Source organism: Triticum urartu, unplaced genomic scaffold (assembly GCF_003073215.2).
Source record: "Triticum urartu cultivar G1812 unplaced genomic scaffold, Tu2.1 TuUngrouped_contig_352, whole genome shotgun sequence".
Taxonomy (NCBI): domain Eukaryota; kingdom Viridiplantae; phylum Streptophyta; class Magnoliopsida; order Poales; family Poaceae; genus Triticum; species Triticum urartu.
The window spans coordinates 2162-29330 of record NW_024114063.1 but is presented as its reverse complement, the minus strand read 5'-3'; the positions used below and the strand labels follow the sequence as shown (position 1 = coordinate 29330).

Below are 27169 nucleotides of genomic sequence, written 5' to 3'. Positions count from 1 at the left end.
AGGGAGAGACACCGAAGGGGCTCGTGCTTGTGGCATAGACCGTGCAGTGCAGGTGGAACTGTAGTTCTCCATTGAATCAATGGATTGATCGTCTCTCTGAAGTGGTGTGAAGTCACGAGCTTTTTTGTTTGTTTTTCTGGCAACAATATATTAATGTATTTTTGTCGAATACGCACTAATGTGCATATCACCCACGAGCTTTTTTTTAACACAGTACACATACACTCACCTCTATGAACGCACACACGCACACTACCCTATGAGGACCTTCAAAAGACTAAGCCGGCATATCATCTTGAGATTTACAAAGTCATCGTAGACGCCTCGTCGTTGAGGGGAATGTTTACTCCCACTAAAAGTTCATCGCCGAAAATCCTAAAATAAATTCAGAAATAATGCGATGAGTGGTCGAAGAGCGTGCACAACTTTTTAATGTTGGTAGAAAATTACCATTATTAATTCTTACCTCCTTCGTCCGAAAATAAGTGACTCTATTTTGTACTAACTTAGTACACAGTTTTTTTTTTGTGCATGGAACTTAGTACAAAATTGAATCATTTATTTTGGTGTACATGTGAGATACCCTCTCCAATTCGTTGTACATGCATGGTGCCCATGCGCGGTGTGGTGTTAGTTACTAGTCCCAAATTAAAACCACCCATCAAATAATTAACTAATCCCGATTATTACGCTTCTGGATTCTGCTGGGTGGTGGCCCAATCGATCACCATCGTCGCGGCCGCCGACTACCGCACGCTCCTCACGATGCCGGCGGACACGACGGTGACCCGATCGCCGGAGAAATCCAAGACGACGGGCGGCAGCGACGACGTAGAAGAGGAGGAGACTCAGGAGAGGGAGGCCAAGAAGATGAAGACCAATCCAGCGTCGGTGGAAGCCGCCGCCAGGGACGACGATGGGGACGAGGAGTTGGAGATCTCGTCTCCGCTCTGCGAGCCCTACATCCCCGACGAGCTGGACGACCCCTACCGCTACCGGGGGATATCCGCCGCCTACGAGCTCGCGAGAGCCGAATTCTCTGAAAAAGAAGGTCATATTCCACTCCCCACCCCACGCCCAATCTGGCACCGGGCGCTCCTTGGAGCGCTACAAATCTGCAACGGCTCAACTACCTCAGCTGGTCTTTGCTGAACGGAGCCAGCTATACGCAACTAACTCACCTGATTTTCTTTTGCAGCTACACAAAAAAATATATTTCTTGGTTCAAAAAAATATGTGTTTTCTTTCTCTTCACGCACAAAAATAATCTACAATAAAATATGGAGGTCGTTTATATCTATAATAATTCTCCATGGGACCTGAATACTTACAATAAAAAAATGCCAAAAATGAAATGCATGTGAATGTGAAGCTGGTTCAACAGGGGGGGGGGGGGAATTCCGATGTTCAAACCTGAAAGCACGGTGAGTTAGCAAGAAAAAAAATCAATTAACTACAACCATTCATTCAGTCATACGGACTAGCTAAATCGTGCATGCAATGCTGACTAAATCATGCATGCAGTCAAGCTATCTCATTATATATAGTCCTACTTGCAGGTTCCAGTTGCACGCACATCTCAAAATTATTTGGTCACACACAAGACAATCCTGCTCATATTTCACACATGTGTGGAATGGGATGTACTGTCAAGTCAAACAGCCATGATTTATATAGGAAATTGTTGTTCTTATTCGAAGCTCTACTCCCTAAATTTCTTTTTAGGACTATGTGAATTCAGGATCAGTCAGTTTGGAACCTGTCAAAACTGTATATCAACACATATTATTCTCCTACGATAATTAAAATTTCCCTCGGGAAGAACATGACGGACTCAGATCACCATACACACATGTGTGCATCTCGGCAGCAGTCAACTAAATTTACCAGCGATTGGTACAACAATCGGTAGGGAATTACCTCAGATGTCGGGTAAGCTTGTTCATCTTGAACGCGCATATTGTACGCGCGCAGCAATTGGTACATCAATCGCCAAGAGCTCCTCCGGCCTCGTTCCCATGGGGGAAGGCGCGGCTGCTGCCTCCTCTGCTCCACGGCTCCCTCCCCCTCCCGTCCGTCAGCGCCGCGGTAGCTCCTCCGGCTTCGTCTTCATGTGGGAAGCCCCGGCTGCTGCTGCCTCATCCGCTCGCGCACCGCCCTCTTCATGTCCGTCGGCCTCGCCGACAGCTGCGCCGGTCTCATCTCCATGGGAAGGAAGACGCGGGCTGCTACCTACTCCGCCCCCGCGCCGCCGTTTACCGTGGCCGGCATCTGAGGGTGTGGGAGTTCGGCCTGGAGTTCTCCTTCGGCTCGCTGGATCTGACGAGGGTCAAGGGTGTGGAGAGTTCGAGAGAAGGGAGCAGAGGGAGCTAAGCTGAGAGCAGAGTGAGCTGAGTGAGGACTGGCGCAGCTGACCGGTTCGTGTTCGGTTGGATCGGTGGGCACCGATGCTTATTTCCTGCGTTGGAGAGGCCGGCGCTTGAGAATGTCGTCCGGAAGAAAAAAAAATATAGATAAGCGCCCAATCTAGCATTCCTGCGTTGGAAGACCAGACTTTTACACCGGTGCTCCATCGTAATTTTATTTTATTTTTTACACAAGCGCCCACACAGGCGCCCCTGCATTGGAGATGCCCTCATGTCTCATCCTTCCTATCTTGCCGCAGGTCGCCTGAATAACCTGCCGACGCGCAAATATTTCCATTCGCCGGTCCTCCACGTCCCTGACCCCGGAAGGAAGGCCACGCTCTCCACCGCGAGATCCCTCATCCGTTTCTCCTCCTCTCTAGGTATGACGCGCCAACACCACTCCATCCTGCTTTCTGCATCCATGCCGGCGTCACTCCATGGCAAAACCTAGCTAGCTAGCTAGCTAGCTGATACTTACATAGATGCGTGAATTCATAGATGGCGAGCCGCTGGGGCATTCTGCCGGTCTTTGGATCGACTAGGATGAGGAGAGCAGAACCGGCATCCTTCTGACGACTGCGCATCTGATCCGCGCCAAAAAGCCTTACACGAAAGGCCGCCGGTGGCGCAAAGGCCCGTACCACTATCACCCTGGTGCTCAAGTAAGTACTGATCAATGAGGGAGGGAAACGTGAAAAGAAAAAGCACTTCGCTTTCTCAATGTTCTATGAATTTTGCCTTACTTTACCCGACCTATTTCTACTCGACCTTCCCGATGTTTTGTTTCAGGTTACGGTTCACTTGCTTGATGACACCACTGCGGAGGGCCATCTGCTGTACCACCAGGAGCATTATGACGTTGCTTTCTTCAAGGTTGCAGTGGATGAACGTGTTCAACCAGTCTCTTTTGCTGACACGGTCGGTGATGGTCAAGAGGCTTTGCGCCTTGGAAGAGAACAAAATTTGAATCTAAAGATAGTCCGTGGCACGGTCGAGTATCAGAATAATCCAATACCAGATGAGGGACACCACTACATGCACTTTTCTCGACATGGAAAATATGAGGTAATTAAAGTATATTTTATTTGTGATTTTATGAGATTACGCTTATCTTTTCACTATATATATACCTCGAGGCAAAAGCTCCAAAGCCCTACCAACTTTATTAATAAAAAATGCATTGTACACGAAGGAGAGAAAATGAGTGGAGGTCAAAGGTAAAGGGTTTTTACGTCCTACCTAGGGTAATCATGAGATTCTACTTTATATGCATCATTTCCCAATTTTGAGTTATATTTAATATAACTTAATTTGACCTTCTATTTGGCAATCCATTAAACCTATTATATGTAGTGTGAAGATGATGGAGACCCCATCATTGATTTTGGTGGAAAGGTTGTGGGGATGACCAACCGTTGTGAAAGCTGGTATTTTCTTCCCTCTTCTGTTTTGAATGGGTGCATCGATTTGTGGAGAAATTTTGGGTACGCATTCTCCCTCGTTTTTATGGAAATTTATTCTTCATCAGTTTTTCAGCATGCTGTTGGTAATTGAATAATATGTATGATTTCATCAACAGAGATTAAATATACGTTTAAATTGTTCAAACTTTGAACGGGGGCTAGGTGGAACATTGTAAGATGAATCATGACGATACCTTTATAGGGCAAAGAGTGTTGGTTGCTGAGGTAATTGGTGAGTGCTTTAGTACTACCTATATTGATGTTGCAAGATTGTAAGATGCTTCACGACGATCCCTTTATAGGGGAAAGGGTGTTGGTTACTGAGATAATTTACGAGTGTTTTATATCAGTGCATAATCGAAATTTAGATGAATGATAACTTAAAGGCCCATTTTAATCATAGCAATACTTTGTCAATGGCTTCATGTAAACTCATGTTAGGTCTTTATAATTGCATCCCTTGGCCCCTCCTTGGTTTGCAGTTTGAGGCCATAAAGCTTCTAGATCCAACACATGCTGAATATATATGGCGCAAGTTAAACATTGATGATGGTCTTATTGTCGAGGAGGTATGTACAATTTATGTTCTGTAATTCCATTTTCATGCATAATATCAAGTAGTATTACTTACTGCCAACTAACCTAGGTGTCGACTGAATCACATGCTGAGGAAGTTGGAATCCGAGTAGGTGATATTATTCAATGCATTAATGGAGAGCACATTTCTACCACAACTGAGGTGGGTGTATCATGATTTTGTTAGATTATAAATAAACTAAAAATGTAATAATTATTATTGTTATTGTTATTTTATTCTTGTAATTTCTTGTTTTGTTGGTGCTATTATCAGTTGGAAAACAAGTTGTTGGGCATATGTAGGGGCAATTTTGATAGAGGAACTGACATTAATGCCAAAGTGGATGTTTCTGTAAGTTCAAATTTGTGTTTAAAATCGTGCTTCCCTCAACATGTGTCATACATTCTTTCATAAATAATAATGATTTGTAAAATATTAGCACTAATGAATTGTCACACTAATTATATAGGTACGTGTATTTCACACGGCCAACCGTGTCTGGAGAACACAACATTTAAGTGTAAATGTATCTGACCGCCGAGAAGTTGTTGAACGAGGTATACATATCCGTCTTTTTAAACCTGGTCCCATCTAAATTTTATGTGGATTGTTAATTCTGAATCTCAAGTTTTTTGCACCTATTTTCTTTTAGATTCAGTAACATATATTGTGCAGTCATATGTTACACCCACTAGATGTTTTGAATATCACAGTATACATGCAGTATAAAAAGTCACCCTTTTGGACTTGTTGAATGTACAAGATTCATTATTTTCAGGTCAACGGGTTCTTTTTTTATGCCAAACTATTCTTGTTTGTTTTGTTAGCACTTGACATTGCATTGGACCAATAGAATGCATGCACTTGTTGGCGTGTTCATGCCTTACAATTCTTAGCACTAGCTTAGAGACGCCTTTCATTATGAAGAATATATACTGAACTCTACTTGCATCCGTACTTTATTCAGTATACATGGATACAAAACCTTCTCTTAACAATGCTAATTTTCATTTTGTAGCTTATTATCCTATCACAAATAGAGAAGAGTATTCTGCTCCGGTGTCACCTGAACAAGTTGACTCTGACTCTGACTCAGAGTCGAACTTGAGCCGCTTCATGTGATGGTTCATGTCATCCAAGTAATTTTTGTATGATGGAAGGAATAAAATCAATAAGAAAAAAAAGATGGTTTACCTAAGTAGGAAAAATACATCCTACCACTGAGGGATAGCTACCCCACATGTCCCATATACTAAGGCATGAACACGCTATTCGTCACCCTGGGTGAGGAATAGTTATTCTTCACCCCTCTCTATTTTGACGTCAATGCACCGTATTTTTAGATTTCATAAATTTTGTCTTATTTCATACGTAAAATGAGAACATAAGAAATCATATACTCACCGTAAAAAATATTTTATGTTACTAAAATTACGAACGTAAAAACATACATAAAATGCGATATTTCTGGTCTTATAACCTATCTTTTTGTTTTTTATACCAAATTTTACGTAGTGAATCAATATGAATGTAACTATTTGTATTCCAAACGTAATTTATTTATGAAGCGATCGTAAGATTACCTCGGGTGAAGAATAAATTATTCTGCAACCTAGGTGATGAATAGTATTACTATACACACACACACATTTCAAAATGTTAAAAAATTCCGAACAATAATTTCGCGTGTACATCCGGACTTCGCACGCAAATTTTCGCAAAGAAAGAATATTTTTTGTGGCATGTATAAAAAATATAAAAAAATATCTCCTGAATAGTTATAATCAAGCATCGAAATTATCTTTTTTACACAAGCCACAAAAAATCCATTTTCTCCGAAACCTTGTGCACAAACATATAATGTCCGGATGTACATGCGGGATTTTTTTTCTTGATTTTTTGACCTTTTTAAAATGTGTATTTAGACCATGGGTCCATCTAAGACTACGAGCTAAAGTGAACTTCTCGCTTTTATAAGAGTCATGTCAATGGGGCATATCATTTTTAGGGATACAGTAAAATACGGAGAGATGCCTGACATTGATTTCCATAATCTGTTGAGCATACTGACAAAATGATGATCCAATATGTCACAAGCAAATACATCATTACTGTTTTGGCTTGTGTTACAAACTAGAACGGCAGTATGTATAATAGCGCTAGTAGAAAATACATAACCATTCTTATGTTGCTGTTCCCAACAATACACTGAATAATTTTGCAAGGACAGATGTTATGTAAAGCAAATAAGTTCTGTAGAAGAAAAGTAAGCTCCATTTCTATATAGTATAGAACTAAGTTTTTCTATCTTTTAATTCTGGTATTCTAATTCATAGCTTAGGCTCTTTTCTTTCAGCATATAGTTAACTAACAACAACGACATTGCCATCTATGAATATATATGAGCAAAAAAATCATTGGCGCAGTCCTTTAGATCGCCGCAATTCTCCTTGTGAAATGTTTTTTGTACGTCGAAGTTTGTGTAGGTTTTAAAGAGATATTTTGCATATATATACTTTCCCTATAGAAATGCTCACATTCATGCTCGCAAATAAGCTAAAATGACAATGGGTTTGGAGAATCCTTCATTATGTGAGTACAAGCTTTACCCAATTTTGGGCAGTACAATGTTTCCTGCGCTGGATCTAGCTAAGCTTAAATTGATGTGCGTGTGTGCAATGCAAGTATAGGCTTCCTGCGAGCGCAGAAGTGCACTACCTTATCACACAGGGAGCCACATAATTGGAGGCCTCCGACATCAATCAATTATGACAATAAAATATGTGAGCGAAGTTAATACTCCGTGTATCATAATATTGTTATGTTGTTTGGGTGACAAGACACAAGAGAGTTCAGGGTGGTCAAAGGTGCCTAGGTTTAATTGAGAAATGAGAAAGTTGCAATCAGTTGATTTTTTTTCGCCATAGCAATGTATGGTCATTCAACTACGCATCTCTTTATATAGGCAAATGCATGTATTGTGCATGTATGATACTTTAACAAATGGATAATTCAGTTTTTGGTTAGGACGAATCTTGATGGCATCACATATGAGAGTGTGCTTCCATGACAACGCATTGACACACCAGATAACATGGAACAATATATTTTTTCTCCCGTTGGACGAATCTTGATGGCATCACATATGAGAGTGTGCTTCCATGACAACGCATGGACACACCAGATAACATGGAACAATATATTTTTCTCCCGTTGCAACGCACGGGCACCAAGTGTGGTTGAGAAAATAACTCACCAACATTACATGTTGGCAAAATTACAAGTCGGCACGGGAAGCGGCTCTCAAAACAGCATGCTCAAGTATGATGATCAAGCTCATCGTCTTGGGATTGATCATGTTTGTTGTGAATATTCGCACAACAAGACCACCATCAACAATGATGGCGAAGGGAAGAAGTGGTAATGCAGATGGGTCAGTAGGGACGTGTAAAAGGATTTCTTTCTCGGGCATTTTTGCTAGTGAAACAAAGGAACATGGGGATTTCCAGGAGCCACCTGTTTTTGAGGGGGCTTCTCTCCTTGTCTCTGGGCGTCGCCTTGAAGGCGGTCTTACACTTGGCAGCCACTGCAATAGGCTTTTCTTAGTGCCTCCGTCCCTGACGGCATCCATGGTGAGGTAGATCTTGTGGTATCAAGAATTGTGGAGGGAGGGGAGGCGGAAGCGGAGGAAGAGAGAAGAAGGGGCAGGAGCGGGCCTGCGGTGCCAAAGGCGGGGGTGTCAATGGAAGAGGAGTTGGGGCGGCGACAGAAGTGGATGGAGAAGAGGGCGATGCAGGAGGTCGCATGGCACAAAACGTTATTTTCACTTGAATTAGAAGGAAGTCATATATGGAAAAAACCAAAACGGGGGGTAGGCTTTTTTGACGAGGACTTGCATTCTTTCATGGATGGAGCTCTGCACGGACAAAACGATGTACAAGCTATAATGTATCATCTACTTTACGTAACAATCTAGCTTGGAGCATCGTGCTTGCTGCGTTCAATCACATGCAACATCAAACGTGAACTGCTTTCCTCCCAATTTCATTGATTCCATCAGTTTAACCTGCAAAGGGCAAGTACACAGCACAAACACTAGGCACATGCAAATACAAAGTAAGAAATGTGCATTTGGTGATATTCCTTTTAGGACCTATAGTTAAATTTTTAATGTAAGACAAGTCCTACGAGGTGCATGTAGACATATGTACAACAACGATAATATTACATGTGGTGGGTTTGCCTAGACTTTATAAGAGCTTCCTTTTAGCACGGAAACTCCTGGTCTCGGTCTCCCAAAAAATGTAAGCATTTGTAAGATCTTATATACTCTTCACTTACAGAGTATATGACTTAAACAATCTAGTCTTCTTCATATTGATTTTATCCCTTCCATCATACTAAAGTTACCAGATGATATGAACCATCACATGAAGCAGCGCAAATCCGAGTCCGAGTCAGAGTGAACTTGTTCAGGTGACACCTGAGCAGAAAACTCTTCTCCATTTGTGATAGGATAATAAGCTTCCATGTATACTACAAAAAGTACGCATGCAAGTACAGTACAATATATATTCTTACATAATGAAAGGCGCCTCTAAGCTAGTGCTAAGAATTGTAAGGCATGAACACGCCAACAAGTACATGCATTCTATGGGTCCAAAACAGTGTCAGGTGCAAAAAACAAGAAAAAAATCAAACACGTATGCTTTGGCATAAAAAAGAAGAACCCGTAGACATGAACATGATGAATGTTGTACATTCGACAACTCCAAAATGGTGACTTGTATACTTCATGTATATGGTGATATTCATAATATCTAGTGGATGTGACATATGATTGCACATTATATGTAAGCGAATCTATAGAAAATGGATGCAAAACTTGAGACTCAGCAGTAACAATCCACTTCAAATTTAGTGAGACCAAATTGAAAAAGACGTTGATGTATACCTCGTTCCACAACTTCTCGGTGACCAGATACATTTACAGTTAAATGTTGTGTTCTCCAGAGACGGTTGGCCGTGTGAAATACCCGTACCTATATAGTTAGTGCAACAATTTCTTAGTGTTAATATTCTACAATTCACTATTTTGTATGAAAGAATGGATAGCACAGGTCGAGGGAAGCATGATTTTAAACACTAGTTTGAACTTACAGAAACATCCACTTTGGCATTAATGTCAGTTCCTCTATCAAAATTACCCCTACATATGCTCAGTAACTTGTTTTCCAACTGATAATAGCACCAAGAAAACAATAAGTTACAAGAAGAAAAGAAAATAATAATAATAATAATAATAATAACAATAACAATAGTTACATTTTTTATTGTATTTATAGTCTACCAAAATCATAATACACCTACCTCAGTTGTGGTAGAAATGCGTTCTCCATTAATGTATTGAATAATATCACCTACTCGGATTCCAACTTCCTCAGCATGCGACGCAGTTGACACCTAGGTTAGTTGGCAATAAGTAATACTACTTGATAACATGCATGAAAATAGAATTACAAAACATAAATTGTACATACCTCCTCAACAACAAGACCATCATCAATGTTTAACTTGCGCCATATATATTCAGCATGTGTTGGACCTAGAAACTTTATGGCCTCAAACTGCAAACCAAGGAGGGGCCGAGGGATGCACCTATAAAGTCCTAACATGATTTTACATGTAGCCATCGACAAAGTATTGCTACGATTAAAAGGGGCCTTTAAGTTAACATAAAACCTATGATTCAGCGAAATTTTAATTATGCACTCGTACATATAAGTAGCACTAGAACACTCACGAACTATCTCAGCAACCAACACCGTTTCCCCTATAAAGGGGTCATCGTGAATCATCTTACAATCGTGGGGTCATCGCGAATCATCTTACAATCGTGCAATGTCAATATAGGTAGTACTAGAACACTGGCGCATTACCTCAGCGACCAACACTCTTTGCGCTAGAAAGTTATTGTCATGATTCACCTTACAATCTTACAATGTTCCACCTCACCCCCGTTCAAAGTTACACCCCTAATCTAGTCTCGCTCACACATGAATTTGTAACAAGAGATACAAAAATATTATCGAATGTTATAAACATAGAGCATCAAAATTCACAACATTTTGAACAATTTAAATGCATGTTTTTATCTTTGTTGTTGAAGTCATACATATTATTCAATTACCAACAGCAGTTGAAAAACTGATGAAGAATAGATTTCCATATAATTGGAGAAGAATGCATACCCAAAATTTCTCCACAAATCGATGCACACATTCAAAATGGAAGAAGGAACAAAATACCAACTTCCACAATGGTTGGTCATTTCCACAACCTTTCCAGCAATATCAATGACGGGGTCTCCACCATCGTCACACTAAAACATATGTAAATGATTTTATTATAATAAATAAAAGTGTTACCAACAAATTGCAAATAAAGGGCAAAATTACATTAAATATAAGACAAAACTGGAAAATGATGCATATATATTAAGTAGAATCTCACGCTTACCTTAGGCCGGATGTACAGACCCTTTCCCCTTGCCATCCACACATTCTTTCCATGTCGTTCATCGTTCTCCTGTACATGTAATTTTTCTTTAGTATTAAAGCTGGTGGAGGGGCGGGGCATTTGCCTTGAAGTATATAGCTAGTCAAAAGAAATGTAGAATCTCACAAAGCCACGATGTAATATATTTTACCACATATTTTTTATCTCGGGAGAAGTACATGTAGTGGTGTCCTTCATCTAGTTCTGGATTCCGGTACTCTACCGCGCCCCGGGTTATCTTTAGATTAAAATCTTCTTGTCTTCCAAGCCGCAAAACCTCTTGACCATCATCAACCGTGTCAGCAAAGGAGGCTAATTCAACACGATGATCCACCGCAACCTTAAATAAAGCAATTCGGTAATGCTCCTGATGGTAGAGCAGACGGCCCTCCGCAGTGGTGTCATCAAGCAAGTGAACCGTAACCTGAAACAAAGCGTCGGCCGGGAAAGTAAGTAAGGCGGGGTTATTAGAATTAGAAGAAACATGAATTGGTAAAGCAATCTGCTATATATGCTCGTTTCCTTGGTCCTTGAGTTATACTCACTTGAGCGCCTGGATGATACTCGTACCGGTCTTTGGTCTTTGGCCAATGGCTTGTTGGCGCGGATCAGATTCGCGGACGTGAGAACGATGCCGGTTCCGCTCGCCTCATCCGAGTCAATCCAGAGACCGGCTGAATGCCTCAGTGGCTCGCCATTCTATAATTCACGCATCTATGTATCAGCTAGCTAGGTTTTGCCGTGGAGTCACACCCGCATGGATGCAGAAAGCAGGATGGTGTGGTGTTGTTGCGTCCTCTTCCGCGTCGTCCCCGCCGTAGGTCGTCTTGGATTGCTCCCGCGATCCGGTCATCGCCGTGTCCGCCGCCATTGCGAGGAGCGTGCAGTAGTCGGCCGCCGCGACGATGGTGATCGATTGGGCCAACAGCTATCCAAGGAATCCATAAGCGTAATAATCGGGATTCGTTAATTATTTGATGCGTGCTTTTAATTTGGGACTGGTGGTAACTAAGAGCATCTCTATCAGATCCGGTATAACCTCAACAGGGCGTTTTTTGCCCGGCGGGTTTACGAGACGGGCAAAAAAGACGGCCTGATCCGTGGTAAATAAAATAAGGGAAGATCCCAACCCATCTATGTTGGTAAAAAAAATTAATATACCGTAAAAAAATTACATTGGTAAAAAGGCAGCCCAACGAAGCTTGACCCAGCAGAACGTACGTTCGCCCGGATTCAACGAAGTGCCCGAGCAGCTCACGCCCGGAACCGCGTCTCCTCGCGTCCCCGATCCTGTGGCCGCTGCTGCCGGTGAGACCAGCAGGTAAGCCTGCCGGTGCGCTGCTTCCCCTTCCTTCTCCTACCTGTTCTTCTCCTACCTTCTTCCCTCTCTCTCTCCCATCCCGCAGGAGCCCGCATGGCCGCCCGAATGTGCAGCGCCGCCCGAAGGACCTCCACCCCGCCGCAGCTCCGTAACGCCGCCGGATCCCGCGCATCCGTGGCCTCCTCGACCAGATCCCGTCCTCACCATGCCGCTGCCGTTGAAACCTGCCGGCGTAAACTGCCTCATCCCATCCACTGTGCCGCCGCCGCTAGCGTACGCACGCTACAAGCTCGCATCCATCGAACGCGGTGCTGGACGCCGCCAGCCCGCCAACTCGCCAAGCCGTCGTACACCGAGCGCACGCACCGCTGTCTGCACCCTCCGAGCCCACCTATGCCTCCGTCACCGAGCGCACTTATGCACGGTCGCCAGCTCTCATGCTGCTCGTGGAGTCGTGGTCAGGGTGCCCGCTTCAGTGACCGACGCCGCCCCCGTTGTGCTTCTCCTCCTCCACCTCCAGGACATGGTTCCCGACGCTGATGCCGCCACATCCTGGGCCAACCTAGCCGTGACCATCGCCGCCGGGGCCGGAGAGCCAGACTGGACCTTGTACTAGGGCTCGCCGTAGCACCGACCTGAGCACCGGCCCTGCTCATCGCGGGCGAGCTTGTGGCTGCCTGGTGCCCTGCCTAACATGTCGAGCTGTTGTCTCGGAATGGTCGTCGACGTAGCACCGAGCTGAGCACCGGCCCTGCTCATCGCGGGCGAGCTTGTGGCTTTCTGGTGCCCTACCTAACCTGTCGAGCTGTTGTCTCGGAATGGTCGTCGCTGCTGTCCACAGGAGGATGGCAACGGTGGAGCGGCTGGCTCCAATTGGACATCATGCGGATGGCGATAGAACGGACAGGAATAAAATCACACCGGCACAAACTATTATTACAACCTCGCGTATATGTTTTAAATTGAAACTGAAAGCGTAAATTCACGAGAAAAAGCGTATTGTGACGGTGAACCCGACAAAGTCAATGCGTGCTTTATTATTAGCGAAAGATTATATAGAATTCAGACCTTGATGGATCCACTGGTGTCTTATTTGTTGCAAAAACGCCCGCAAAGTTCATCAAAGGACATCACTGGTTTTGATAAGGTGGGTTGTTTAACTAGATGTTTTTGTTCATGCTTGCTTAGTGCCCCTATGAGGTTTAGACAGATGACATGCATGCCATTTATTTGCCTCTATATTAAGCACAATCTTGTTGCAAATGGACATGGAACATACTGTGAGGAACTAGAGTGTATAACAATGAAATTTCCAGTTAGGAAAATGATGGATAAACAATCGGTTTTGGTTTTTAAAACTATGCACACATGTAACTAACTGGTTGGGATTTGTCTTCTTCACCTCATGACTAGCCTGACTGGAGGGTCCATGGGGTGAAACCTGGCACATGATCAAAACCATGGTCATGGGAGCAGAGGTTGAATCCTGATCGGTTTTCAGAGTTCAGGGTATATTTTGGCCGGTTTTAGAATTGAGATTTGATTCGTAGACAAACAAAAAGTTCTAGGGTTGTAGAAATGGACTGTTTTGCACCTTGTTTGCAAATTGTACTGTACTAAAGAATATATATGGAAAGGCCTCGTTAATGAGGTGATGGCACAAAACTAGTTTTGCAAAACCTGCTAGCACAACATTAATGTACCGTGACCCGAACTGCGCTTCAAGAAAATTTGAATGAACCTCATTCACGCTGATTATTTCTAGGTACAACAGATGATCAATTTTGATTATGTTGTGGTTGTGGTAGATGTTCCTTTCCCTTGCCCGCATATCTCACTTTGTGTTGGTGACCAGAATTGTTCTCCTGTTGGTGATAATTTGCTCGTTGTCATAGCCGTGGAGGACTTGGGCAGCCAGCCTCGACTCTCCACCCTCACTATTGAATTCGATCGATGTAGGCCGCATAATCGTTTTATTTAATACTGCGTTGGCAGAGTCTTGAACTAAAGACCTCTTGGCTCGAATACCATATTGAATTCATGCTCCAGCCAACTCATCCAAAAGTCCGAACTGATGGAGGGAGGTGGGCAATATATTTCAACACTCACAACAAGAAGATCCGGGCTGGTCTGGTTCTGGTCCGAAGACACCTCCAAGACCACCAAGCGTGGCTGGCCTGCTGCCATCCAGTTGGACCTTGACGACGACAAAGACAATAATTACGACGAGTTGCTAAAGTGTACCTCTGGTGTGGGCACATCAGCCTCTCATGACGCCAGGCTAGACCTGCCCGAGGACGCACGGTGGGAGAAGCGTCGAAAGGTGCTCCAAGACAAACGCCGCAACATGCCGCTGCGCCTGTTTCCATCACCCCTGCCCCAGTCATGCATTCAAAAATATGTTTCATGACATTTTGAAAATAGTTCATTAAATGTAAAAATGTGTTTGTGCAATTTAGAAAAATTGTTCATAACATATGAAAAAATATTGTGACGCTTAAACATTTTCTAACACTTAGCAAATGTTTGCACATTTATAAAAAAATATTCATGACATTTTAAAAAATAATCAATATGCATTTAAAAAATTCCATTTTACAAATGTTCAACAAGTATTTATGTATTTAAAAAAATGTTCAAGTGTATCTAAAACAGTCCAATATTTATGTGAAAAATGTTGAATGTGTATCCAAAGAATTCAAAAATGTAAAAAAAATGAAAAACAAACAAAAAAGGAAAAATAGAAATAGAAAAACCTAAAGAAAAAGGCCGACGCTATGCGTCAGCCGGCGGATCTTTCAAAAAGATCCACCGCCTCCGCATCCATTTGATCGGGGCCATCTAGCGGCCTGGCCTCTTCCTCACCATTGCAACAAAGCGAGTGTTGCAGAACCCTTTGCAACATACCTCTTGTTGGAGAAACATTTGCAACAGAGGTTCTGTTGCAGAGTTTTTTTTTCTTCTGAACTCTTTTGAAACATGAGTGTCATTGCAGAAGGACTTTTGTAACACAGATGATGTTGCAGAATTTTTTTGTCTTAACTTTTTGCCAACATGAGTGTTATTGGGGGAGGATTTCTGCAGCATAGATGATGTTGCTTCTGTCTCAACTTCTTTGCAACATGGATGTTGTTGCGAGAGGATTTCTGCAACACAGATAATGTTACAGAAAAACCGTAAGTGGTAGAGGCACGCGTTCAGTGGTGGAGGTCCTGGCCGGTTGTTCGTCCGCGGAAGTGTATGCCGTGATCGGCCGGCTAACTGTAATCTTTTCCCAAAGAAAAAATGATGAAAACCAATAGAGAAGAAACAAAAACCTCATTAAACTTGCCGAAACGTCCAAACCAAAACGGAAGGTTCTAAAAAAGGCTCCTTGGAAAGCTTCTCAAAATCGGTAGCTACACCTTGTTGGGCTGGTCCATTTCACCGATCGCTTGACGTAGATTTAGTACGAGAGTCCCCGTAGCATTTGCGGGTCTCTAACCAAAGGCCGCGGCCCTCTACAGCTGCAAAAAGGAGCCACACGTCCGTCCATGGCGACATGGCCGAAGAAAAAGCAGCCAGCCCATCATGCGCTGGCCTAGGGTGCTGCAGCTGCATGCACGGTATTATAAACTAGCAGCCTCCTGCGTCGACAACAAGGCGTGCTAGAAGCAGAGAACAAATCTGCGTTGCTGCCGGCTGCTAACTGCTAAGGCGTGCTAGAAGCAATGGCGTCTAGCAAGATTGCTCTGCCGTCTGCCGTCCTGGTGCTCCGGCTCCTCACCCTCACCCTCCTCCTCGGGTCTCTCGTCCTCATCTTGGTCGACAAGTTCCACGTCTCTGACGACGAGGCTATTCTCCTGGACGTCCCGGCGAAGGAGATCACCTTCAAGGACGTCTACGCGTACAGGTACTCTTGTCTGTGTTTGCCATGTACTTCCTTTGGTCCTTTTTACTCGGCATATTAGATTTGTGTCAACATTTTAGATCGATTTGTAAGTTAACACATAGGTACTACTACGTAGCATGCATGTGGTTTCAAATCCTTGTTATTTTCGCCTTATTTAGGTACATGTTGGCTATCGCTGTTGCTGGGTGCGTCTACACCCTACTGCAGACACCGTTTGCGGCAGTCAGCATCGCCAGAAGGAAGACGAGGATCGGAGGCAGCGAGGGCGTCGCCTTGCTCCTCATATGCGTCGACGTGGTAAGAACAGGGTTTTAAATAGCGGGCTATGTAAGATAGCCGTGGCCCTCCAAATTAGGCTATAACCAGCTATTTCGTTAGTTTAGCGGGTCATGTCACTTAGCGACACCTGTTCAAACAGGTATAGCGGGGCTATAGCTTGGTTATAGCCGGCTATTTAAAACTTTGGGTAAGACTAGATTAGCTAGCTAGGGTGCTGCTTTCTACAGTCTGCTCACCAATCATGTATGTTTTAAGCGACGAACCAACCATCCATTACGACTACGTGTGCAGGTCTTCGCACTGTTGATCGCCACGGGCACGGCCGCCGGCTATGGCTACACCGGCGACGCGAAGTGCAACGCCGACTACACATACCGCAGCTGGGAACGGTTTGCTGCCGTGACCGGGAGTCTGATTCCCCCTGAGGTCACCCAGCTCAACACAGACATCAGCAGGTTCTTCGTGATGGCCTTCTTCTCCGCCGGGCTCATGCTGCTCGCCGCCGCCTGCATGGCCCTTGTCATAATGATCTCCGTCTATGCGCTCGTCCGAAGATGATTCGTAACGACAAGTCTTGATTGGATTTTCTAGAAAATGTTGCTCTACTCGATCATCACATAACTGTCTTTTGGAGAATAAATAATGAGAAATCTGATTGGTGACGCCTGCCCGCCTAGCAAAACCCAACACAATAGTGTTAAAATAGTGTTAAAACAAGAAAAACCCTTACTCGAAAAAAAAACCCAAGTTGAGACCATCATGTTTTTTCCGGTAATGTTACCCAGTGAATGTCAGCTGGCAGGGGGTGGCAAACAAGCGTCATTTAATGGCAGTTTTGGTTGTGAGGAAAGATCAAAAGACAGCAAATTTTAAACAAAAATTGTCTTCTTGGAAAGAAACTGCGCCATGTAGCCTGAAAAAATGCCACACCTCACCACTTCCTCACAACTAAAACTTTCACAAAATTGTTCGCTTATGCAACCCAGCCCTCCCTAGCAAACATTCTCTAGCTACAGCTTTCGAAAAACTTATCCCGACTTTCAGGATTTTGAACTGTCATAAACTTTTGCTAAAGCACATCTAGATGTATCCTAAGCATTGCACATCTAAAAGACTCAATCAAACATAAAAGAACAAAAGTAATAGCCGCCCTAAACAGAACCAATTTGAAAAGTAAGAAAAAGGCAGTTTTGAACATTCAGAGTAATTAAAAAGTACATTTTAAACCTTTTGAAATTCCATAAATTTCCAAGAATGGATTTCAAACTTTTTATTTCAAAAAATTAAACTTCATAATTTCTGAACTTACACAATGAAATAAAGAAGGGAAAAAAAGCTTTATGTGTGGACCCACCTGGTGAGAGAGATAAATAGAGGAAGAAAAGACACGTTTGTGGGGGCCTCCCTACTCCCCGATAGCCAACCCTTAAAAATCAACATTTCCAAGGAGGCCACCACACCAAAGTGCCATCGTTGCCCAACCCAAAGGATCTAGGTTTTCACCTACACATAAGAGAACATGACAAGTGTAACTTCCATGATAACGCCTATAAGGCGGAGAATGACGCAAAGGGTTTCATCGTCGTTCGCACCATATCGGGCAAGACTTCTTGTTCTAGAGCAATAACCTCAACAATCAAGCGACCGAACCAACTTGAAACTCCAGAATGGCTTGCATTGGTTCCCTCCAAGCCAACCCTCATAAGCGATGGGACATGAGCGATCTAAGACATATTCTGAGGCAAGGAGGTGGCTACAACATGTGCGACATCAAATAGAAGTGAAGCGCGTACACTCTAGCCGTCCACAGACTAGCATGTGGCCGAGAAGGCAAAGCAAAACAGAGACATTTTTTCTCAACAGTCTTGCAAGAGACATGTAGTGATCTAGCAAAGAGAGGAGAACTACGAACATGGGGGTGCTAGCTAAAGGTTCAGAGAAACCATGAGCCTTTAGCTTCGGCCCTAACAGCAACGGGAGTCTCCTTAGGCCACACATTAAAAAATCCCAGTCAACCGATATGAAAATTCTGAGGGCTGAGGGAAAGTCACTGAAAATGAGCTAGCCTAGCCGCTTCACTACCACTCATGATGTCAACCAAAGCGACACAAGTGAGCATTCACGGCACAGACCCCATAATACCAGATCAACAGACTGCTGATAAGAAGGAGGAAGGATGCCAGAGACACCGTAGTTGTTGGAAGAACATAACTTGAGCCCCAAGCTAAAGCTGACATGCCCCAACAACCAGCACTAACAAGGGAGTGGATGACCACAGTCATCCGCGCACACATCCATCCAGGACACGCAACTACCCGAAGCACGAGAAAATCCACATCAATGGGTTGCCGCCTGCAAGCACCACGTCCATCATCGCTACAGAGGATGTGGGGACCACCAGGACCGCACGAGACCACTGGCGGCACATGGTAAACGGGGCGAATAGTCATCTGATGAGATCATCGAGGTAAGGTGGTGATGACGCGGGGGAGGGGGGGGGGCTTTGCCAACTCTAGGTATATTTCTAGGAGTCCGCTACAAATTTGACGTCAGATTTTTGACTTTGGCAAATCGAAGATTTTTATGGCAATTTGTGTTTGCCAAGGATGGCAAGTTTAGTTAGCAACTATATAAAATCTGGCTCAGTTCATTTTTTTGCTAGGAAATTGTCATGCTCGCAAACTAAATTTGTCATCCTCACGCCAACTAAATTTACCATAAAAACGTTTGATTTGCCATGCTTAAAATCTAACGCCGGATTTTAGCATTACCGTATTTTTATAGACAATATTGGGACCGGCTAGAAATTAGTCGACTGGAAATCTAATTTGGGTCAGTCAATTGGTTTCTAGCCGTCCGATGGAAAATAGACAGCCAGATGCGTGTCTTCAACCTCCAGCCATCATCTTCTAGCTTAGAACCACCGAGCCACTGCCAGGCTAATCGCTCCCACGCAAGCCTCACCGCCTCGCCCTCCACTCAACCGTCCACCCACCGCCGTGTTGCCGGCTTGCCGCCCCCAGCCATCCCTATAACCCCGGCCATGCACCATTTTTCCCGGTGAACCTGCACCCCCTCCCCCTCCTTGACATCCCTAAGACAGATAATGAGGTAGCCTGCACCCTAAGATAGATAATGGGATCTTTGTCATCCTAAGATAGATAATGAGGTTTCTTCTCTGGCAAGGTGAGCTTCTTCCTTTACTCCTGTGCTTCGTTCCTTCACTCGAAAATGGGCCGACCCAAATTTCAAATTCAGGCGACTTACATATAACCATCGTGGCCAATATTAGGCAACTTACCATGCAAATGGAAAACCTGAACCACATTTTTTGCTACCGCGGCACGGCAGGTCGGCTGCAAGAAAGAGCCACAATGTGGTAGCTGCTAATCCTATCAAATCCCTGCTCAGGTTAGTTACGTTCTTTGTTCATCGCAAGGAGATTTTCATTTTGATGCTTTACGAGTTCGGACACCCTCCAATTCCTACGTGATGCATGTGGTGTTAGTTACTAGTCCCAAATTAAAGCACCCACCAAATCAGCAACTGATCCCGATTATTACTCTTCTTAAACAATTCCCCATGGTTGCGGCGGTCGACTACTGTTCTGCTCTTCTCTTCTCCATGGCGGCGGACAAGGCGGTTACCCGATCGCCGGAGCGATCCAGGACGACACGCAGCGGCGACGACGTGGAGCACGAGGAATATAGGGAAGCCAAGAAGATGAAGACAAATCTGGCGACGGAGGAAGCCGCCGCCGACGGCAGGGAGGAGGAGCTGGAGATCCCATCTCCGCCCCTTCAGCCCTACATCCCCGACGAGCTAATGGACAGGCATGCCTACCCGGAGATATTCGCCGCGTACGAGCTCGCCGAAGCCGCATTCTCTCAAAAACAAGGTCCCCCCCTCCCCCCTCCCACCCCCACCCCCACCCCCTCTTTCTCACTCTCATCCTTGCGATCTTGGATTAGATCGCGTGGAGAAGCTGCTGCCCACGCGCCATTACTTCGAAAAGCCGCTCCTCGCCATGCCGGACTCCGCGAAGAAGGCAGTCCTCTCCGCCGCCAGATCCCTCATCGGCCTCTCCTCCTTTCGCGGTACACACGCGCGACGTTACCATCTGCTTCATGCATGCATGTCATGCGGCCTCTCTTGCCAAGGATCGCCATGAAACCTTGCTGATATATAGCTGCACGGATCCTTAATTAGGTGGCGAGCCGCTGGCACGGTCCGCTGGTGTCTGGATCAATTGGGATGAGGGGAGCCGAAAGGGCGTCGTGTTGACGACCGCACATCTGATCCGTGCCAAAAAGCCATTGGTCAAAAGCCACCGGCGGTGCAAAGACCAGTACCTGTATCATCGCGACGCTCAAGTGAGTACTGAACCACAAAAAATAACACACTTCGCTTTTTCGAAGTCTTATTTCCTGTGACGTCTTGTTTTAGGTTATTGTTCACTTGCTCGATGAAACCACTGCGGAGGGCCGCCTGCTCTATCACCAGGAGCATTACGACATTGCTTTCTTTATGGTTGCAATGGATCAACGTGTTCAACTAGCCTCTTTTGCTGACACAGTCAACAATGGTCAAGTGACTTTGTTGCTTGCAAGAGAAGAAAATTTGGATCTAAAGATAACCCATGGCAAAGTGAAACGGAAAGCAGGACACCACTTCCTGTACTTTTCCCAAGATAACGAATATGAGGTATGCAATACTATATACTCCCTCCATTCCGAATTACTTGTCGCAGGTATGGATGTATCTAGATGTATTTTAGTTCTAGATACATCTATTTCTGCGACGAGTAATTTGGAACGGAGGGAGTATATTATACGTGACTAAGATTCTACATTCTTTTTTGTTTTGACTATTTACTATGAGGCAAAAGCCCCACAAGCACAAACTTTATTACTCAAAAGGCCATATGCACAGGAGGAGGAAGAACGGAAGAGAGAGAGAGAGCATGGAGGGGGAAGAGTACATACATACCTAAGGTAAGCGTGAGATTCTACTTTATATGCATCACTACTAAGTAGTTATATTAATGTAATTTTGACCTTCAGTTCTCAATTCATTGACACATTTTGTTCATTACAACTATAATAAAATTCTATACATACATTCTAGGACGACGGTTGCGGAGGGCCAGTTATTGACTTTGATGGAAAGGTTGTGGGGATGTTCAACGGTTGTAGAAGAGGGCCTTTTGTTCCTTCTTCTGTTTTGAATGGGTGCATGGATTTGTGGAGGAATTTTGGGTATGCATTATCGCTCAGTTTTAGGCAATGTTTTTAACTAATGCCTTCATCATTTCATCAACTTGTTGTTGGTACTTGAACAATACATATGACCTCATCAATACATGTGACTTCTGTCATGTATTTTTGTATTTGATTTACAAAATCATGTGTGAGTGACAATAACTGGGAGAGGAACTTCGAACGGTTGCTAGGTGGAGCGTTGTATGACAGTAAGATGATTCACGATGATACCTTTATAGGAGAAAGAGTGTTGATCACCGAAATGGTTTTTGAATGTGTTAATACTAATTATTTCAATAGTGCATAAATAAAACTTCATTGACTGCTATGTTTTTTTAACATAGATGTGTCTTTTAGCCGAAGCAATCTTATTTTGATGTCTTGATCCAAAATCATGTTACGATTTTGTAGGTGCATCCTTCGGCCCCACCTTGGGTTGCAATTTGAGGCCATCAAGTTTCTAGATCCCACTCGTGGTGAGTACATATGGCGGAAGTTAAACATTGATGACGGTCTTGTTGTTGAAGAGGTATAATATATTTTTGTTCTTCTTTTGCTTTATTTGACTTTCTATTGTATTTCTCGGCATTGCCTCTCGTGCATGTTATAATTATTGACAATCAAACCTTAGATGTCAGCAGGATCCCATGCTGAGAAAATTGGAATCCGAGTAGGTGATATTATTGATTGCATTAATGGAGAACGCATCTCTACGACACTTGAGGTATGTGTACTACTCCGTCCGTCTAGGTGTATAAGTCACCTTACGAAAACCAAATAATCCCTAAACACTTAGGCACGGTACATTAACTCCCACCTCGTTTCTTCTTTCATGACATATCAACCAATAAGAAATGTGGGCCGTGCATGCTTTCAATGACTTGAGACTACCAAACACGACAGTGGTTAGTTCATTGCATGCAATGCAATTAATTCGCAAAAAAACAATAAGTTCTCTCGTTTTCCCCTCCGCCTTGGTCGCGGTGCACAACCTAAGATGACTTATAAACCTAGACAGAGGGAGTATTAGATTTTTAAAATCAATAATATGTATGTCAATTTCTATTGGTGATATATTACTTTTTTCTTGTGATTGTTTTTTTTACTTTGTGTTGCTATTATTAGTTGGAAAACAAGTTGTTGAGCATATGCATGGGCAATTTTAATAGAGGAAATCTCGAAGTTGATGTTTCAGTAAGTTTGAACTTCTGTTTGAAATCATGTTTTGCTGGATCTGTGCCATCCATTTGTTCATACAAAATGTTTCTTTGTAAAATATTTGTATTGAAAAAAATAGTCTCATGACTGTACAGATCCGGGTATTTCACACAGCCAAACGTCTCCGGAGGACAATAAATTTAACTGTAAATGTATCTGATCGTAAAGAAGTTATTGAACAAGGTATACAAGTCTGTTTTTAACCTAGTCCTGTGTAAAGTTTACTCCCTCTGTCTGTACTTCCAACTTTGTCGGAAGTCAAAGTTCTTTATCTTTGACCATATTTATACAATAATACTTCAATATTTATGCCATCAAATTAGTAGAATTAGATTCATGATAAAATATATTTTCATCATATACCTGTTTGCTTTCACAAACAATGGTATATTTTTGCACAAACTCAGTCAAACTTTGAGATAGTTTGATCCTCCAACAAAGTTGGATGTACACTCTTTCAAGGAAGGAAGGACTATGTCGATTGTGAACTCTGAATTCCAAGCTATTTGCATCCCTTTTCTACATATAGTTTGTTTATATTGTGCAGTCATACATTATTATTCCTTTCAAATCACGAATCATCAAATATTTTTTCACCATCTCACATGAATGCATGTCTATCTAGATTTGCTTACTAGTTTTTTATGCTAATAGCTATGCTTTCCCACAAATTATCATATAATGCTCATTTAAACGCTGAGATTAGAAAACCCATAAACCTTAGTAATTGCATCCTGATACTCCAAAGGATCTATCTTCTTGTATAGCTCCCATCTTGTTGTGTAATGTTTTTTGTCAGTTGCAAGTCTTGCCCCAAGAAGTGGGGTCTCAGGGAATTATTCTTGTTTTTTTAATTCTTTGGTATAGTTAGCTTGCATCGTGCGTGCTAAGTATTTAGGTGATGCTTTTTGTGCTGCTCCACTACTACTAACCTAGAATTTTTCATGAGCTGCTTAGCTATGATACTCAACTGCACCCATAGTTTGTGAAATTCCATTGTTACTACCGAAGGGGAAGTTGTAACTGAACGTGTACTACCTAGTTGGTCCTTTTTGTGATTTTCGTATTTATAGCCATGATGGTTAACATACTATGGAGAAATTTGTTTTCACTAAATTAGTAGATTTATTATGTGTATCACTAATTTAGAGTAATATGCTTTTAGTGCAAAGCATCCATGCATGTCTGATTTTTTGCATCCACTTGGCATTGCTTTTGGACTGAGATAATGCATGCACTTGTTGGTATGTCGATGCCGTACGATTCCTAGCACTAGCTTATAGGTCCATGCCATTATGTAAGAATGTATATTGAACTGTACTTGCATGTGTACATTTGGCAGTATACATATATATACGACCTTCTTTTTAACAATGCTATTTGTTTTCTTTTGTAGCTTATTATCCTGTCACTAATGGAGAAGGGTTTTCTGCTGCGATGTCACCTGAACAAGTTGACTCAGACTCGAACTCTGACTCGGAGTGACTATGTTGCGTTTGCGCTGCTTCATGTCTTCCAAGTGTATTTTTGTACAATGGAAGGAACTGCATCCAAAAGACGAATACACAATCATTTTGCCAAATACTATATTTCTTCATCTTACAAATGCCTAGTGTGATTTGTGTTATAAATCCAACAACCTGATAACAGAGGGATTTAGGATGGGGGATATGGTAGAATAGATGAACTCCAATTGGATTTAGAGTGTGATTTGTGTGCCACCACCAATCCAATATATTCCTCCACTTGACAGCCTCAACTACCGATGTCGCTTCCTTCATATTATTGTGGATCCTCATCTGACGCATCAATCATCCTGTAATGCAAAACCTTGAATATGAGAAGGGGAAGACATAGATGGACCGAATCACGTTCTCCTTGTTGGGAATCCAGTGTGGATGGAACCATGAAATCTGGGATGGAATAAAACACGACATGGAGAGACAGAGGAAGAACATCCTTTTAAAGAGTCGTGTGTGTGGGATAGTTGGTCAGGAGTCTGTGGCAGTTCATCCTACGGATGCAGATGTGTAACATGTAAATACCGGTTTTACCTATTTCCACCTTGACCTTTGGTGACAGCTTCTGCTTGGTTGCGGAACCTACACTTGACAGTTGTGACAATATCACAATATGTAAATTTTGAATACTGGGATAGAGGAATGATTCAACATGTCTAAGAAAATACTACTAATGAGTCATACTGCATATTAGCCAAACTCTTGTGTCAGGCTCAGACACATCTTTTGTTAGATCGGGAAACAAAATACTGATATACTGTGTGAAAACAGCTAATTTTCAGGAATCTAGCTTCATGTAAGCATGCAGAGTTGATTTTTTTACTTCCAATCGAACAATTGCAGAAAAATCAATCCTCTCAACTTCAAGGTAGGTGATGCAAGAAATGGCAATGGCAATGGCAATGCACAATTTAATGTTGATAAAATCTGGAACAGTTAACACAGTCTGCAATGCAGACTTCCCTCGTTGACTCTGGTGCACCTCCTGCAGTGATAACAAGAAATTTTAATAAAATTAAGTTGAAAAGTGGACAGAACACACATTATGAGTGAACCATGAACAATACTTGATGCTAGAAAATCTTGTATGGATGTGCTCAAGGTAATTATATGCTATATCTTCCACCGAAGAATGAAAGTATTCGCTAGCTAGTTGTGCATGGTAAGCTTCTTCTTGAAAATAATTACTCAATGCAAACTTCTTACTGAAATGGATACTGCAGAACTTGTGCTACTTGTGATGCATCATCAATCAATTCATACTATCATCAAAAAAATGTATCACACCCTTTGGCATGACCAGCAGCATATCATTCTCACCTGGAGCAGTTACCTGAATAAAAATGAATCAAAACTGCAGGAGATATCTTCCACGCATTTAGATCTGCAGCTTTACTATGCCTCCAACATATTCGCGTTTCCCCAAACCATCTTCTTTTTCTGAACCTCTATTTCCCTAATGAACATGATGGCTTATGATTGTGGTAGCCTCATGAGATTGGGAGAGAACACTATCATGTGAGACACGAAGCCCTCATCCTCAGGGAAGGTCAAACTAAATAAGATGTGTGGTAGTATGGACGTCGAAGACGATGCTTAACAGCCAGCAGTCAGGTTGATGTCACTATTGTGCGCTCCAACCCGATTGCCGGTGCAACCGGCCATGGGCTCGTGCACCTACCGTCTGCATGACCAACCAATTTCAGTTAAAAGCATTGTACAAAAGTAGGCACACATTAGTAGAACAGAAGTGGAAAGGAGTAAATACTGGAATATATAGCTGTTGATATTGATTTGGCTATTAAAGCAGGAACGTAATTTCACACCAAGTAAGTTCGTAAAGAAAATCCACACCAAGAGATAAGAGAACTTATATGGACATGATCTTTTTTGTGACTGAATCCAGTTTATATGGTTTCTTTGTACCAATATATGGCCGGCTGCTGCATTACAACTGGTACTTTGAAGGATCTGTTCATTGATCTGTATTAGATAGCACACCTTTAGCTTGTAATGCAGATTTATTGAAATTGACAGTGCGACACTCCAAAATCAGTTATAGAATACTATATTTTTAGCTCTATATATTCATGTAACTGAAGAAGTAGTACATCTGCAGCAGCATGTCTGTTTTTGGCCCTTACATAATTTGCTGAAATGAATTGCAATCATGGTACTGAAAGGACACATGTGGACATCCAGTTTGCATGAAAAGTTTTCTGTAAGAATAAATCATACACTCTGATTTCCATCTAATCACAGGAGCTGGTGCCTAGGCAGGATCAATCCACCTCATTCCCAGGCTCAGTGGCATCATACGTGAACACGCTTGACCAAATTGCACAAATAAGGTAATTCCAATCAAACCAAATTCACTAATAAGGTAATTCCAATCAAAGGTGATGGTGTTGCTGTTGCTATGGGCAAGCAGGATGCATAGCGCATGAAATCGTGATATGAGGAAGAAGTTCTGATGGCAGCCACGCCGACGAGCGGATCCGGCGAGAAAGTTCTGAGAATAACAGAGCAGATGGGGAGGTTACCGGCCGGGGTCATTCGGGAGAGGGAGAGATCGAGAGTGACCCCGTAAGAGTCCCAGGGCTCAGACTTTTTCCCTTAGCTGCGGTTGGGCTGTTTGGCCCATAAGAGTCCTGGCCTAGTAACGTAAAACA

General features: G+C 42.9%; 1 protein-coding gene and 2 pseudogenes across 1 annotated transcript; 2 read left to right on the top strand and 1 right to left on the bottom strand.

The window, feature by feature from the left end:
- Positions 1 to 765: 765 nt before the first annotated feature.
- On the top strand, positions 766 to 5570 carry LOC125527297 (annotated as a pseudogene).
- A 2878-nt stretch (positions 5571 to 8448) lies between these two features.
- LOC125527296 lies at positions 8449 to 11877 on the bottom strand (annotated as a pseudogene).
- Positions 11878 to 20122: 8245 nt separating this feature from the next.
- LOC125527295 (serine protease Do-like HtrA) lies at positions 20123 to 23180 on the top strand. The gene is made up of 9 exons (XM_048691826.1): positions 20123 to 20396; positions 20470 to 20595; positions 20708 to 20871; positions 20945 to 21202; positions 21626 to 21756; positions 22171 to 22288; positions 22391 to 22483; positions 22885 to 22953; positions 23073 to 23180. Exons 1-9 carry the CDS (start codon positions 20123 to 20125, stop codon positions 23178 to 23180), a joined length of 1341 nt encoding a protein of 446 aa, XP_048547783.1.
- The last annotated feature ends 3989 nt before the right edge of the window (positions 23181 to 27169 follow it).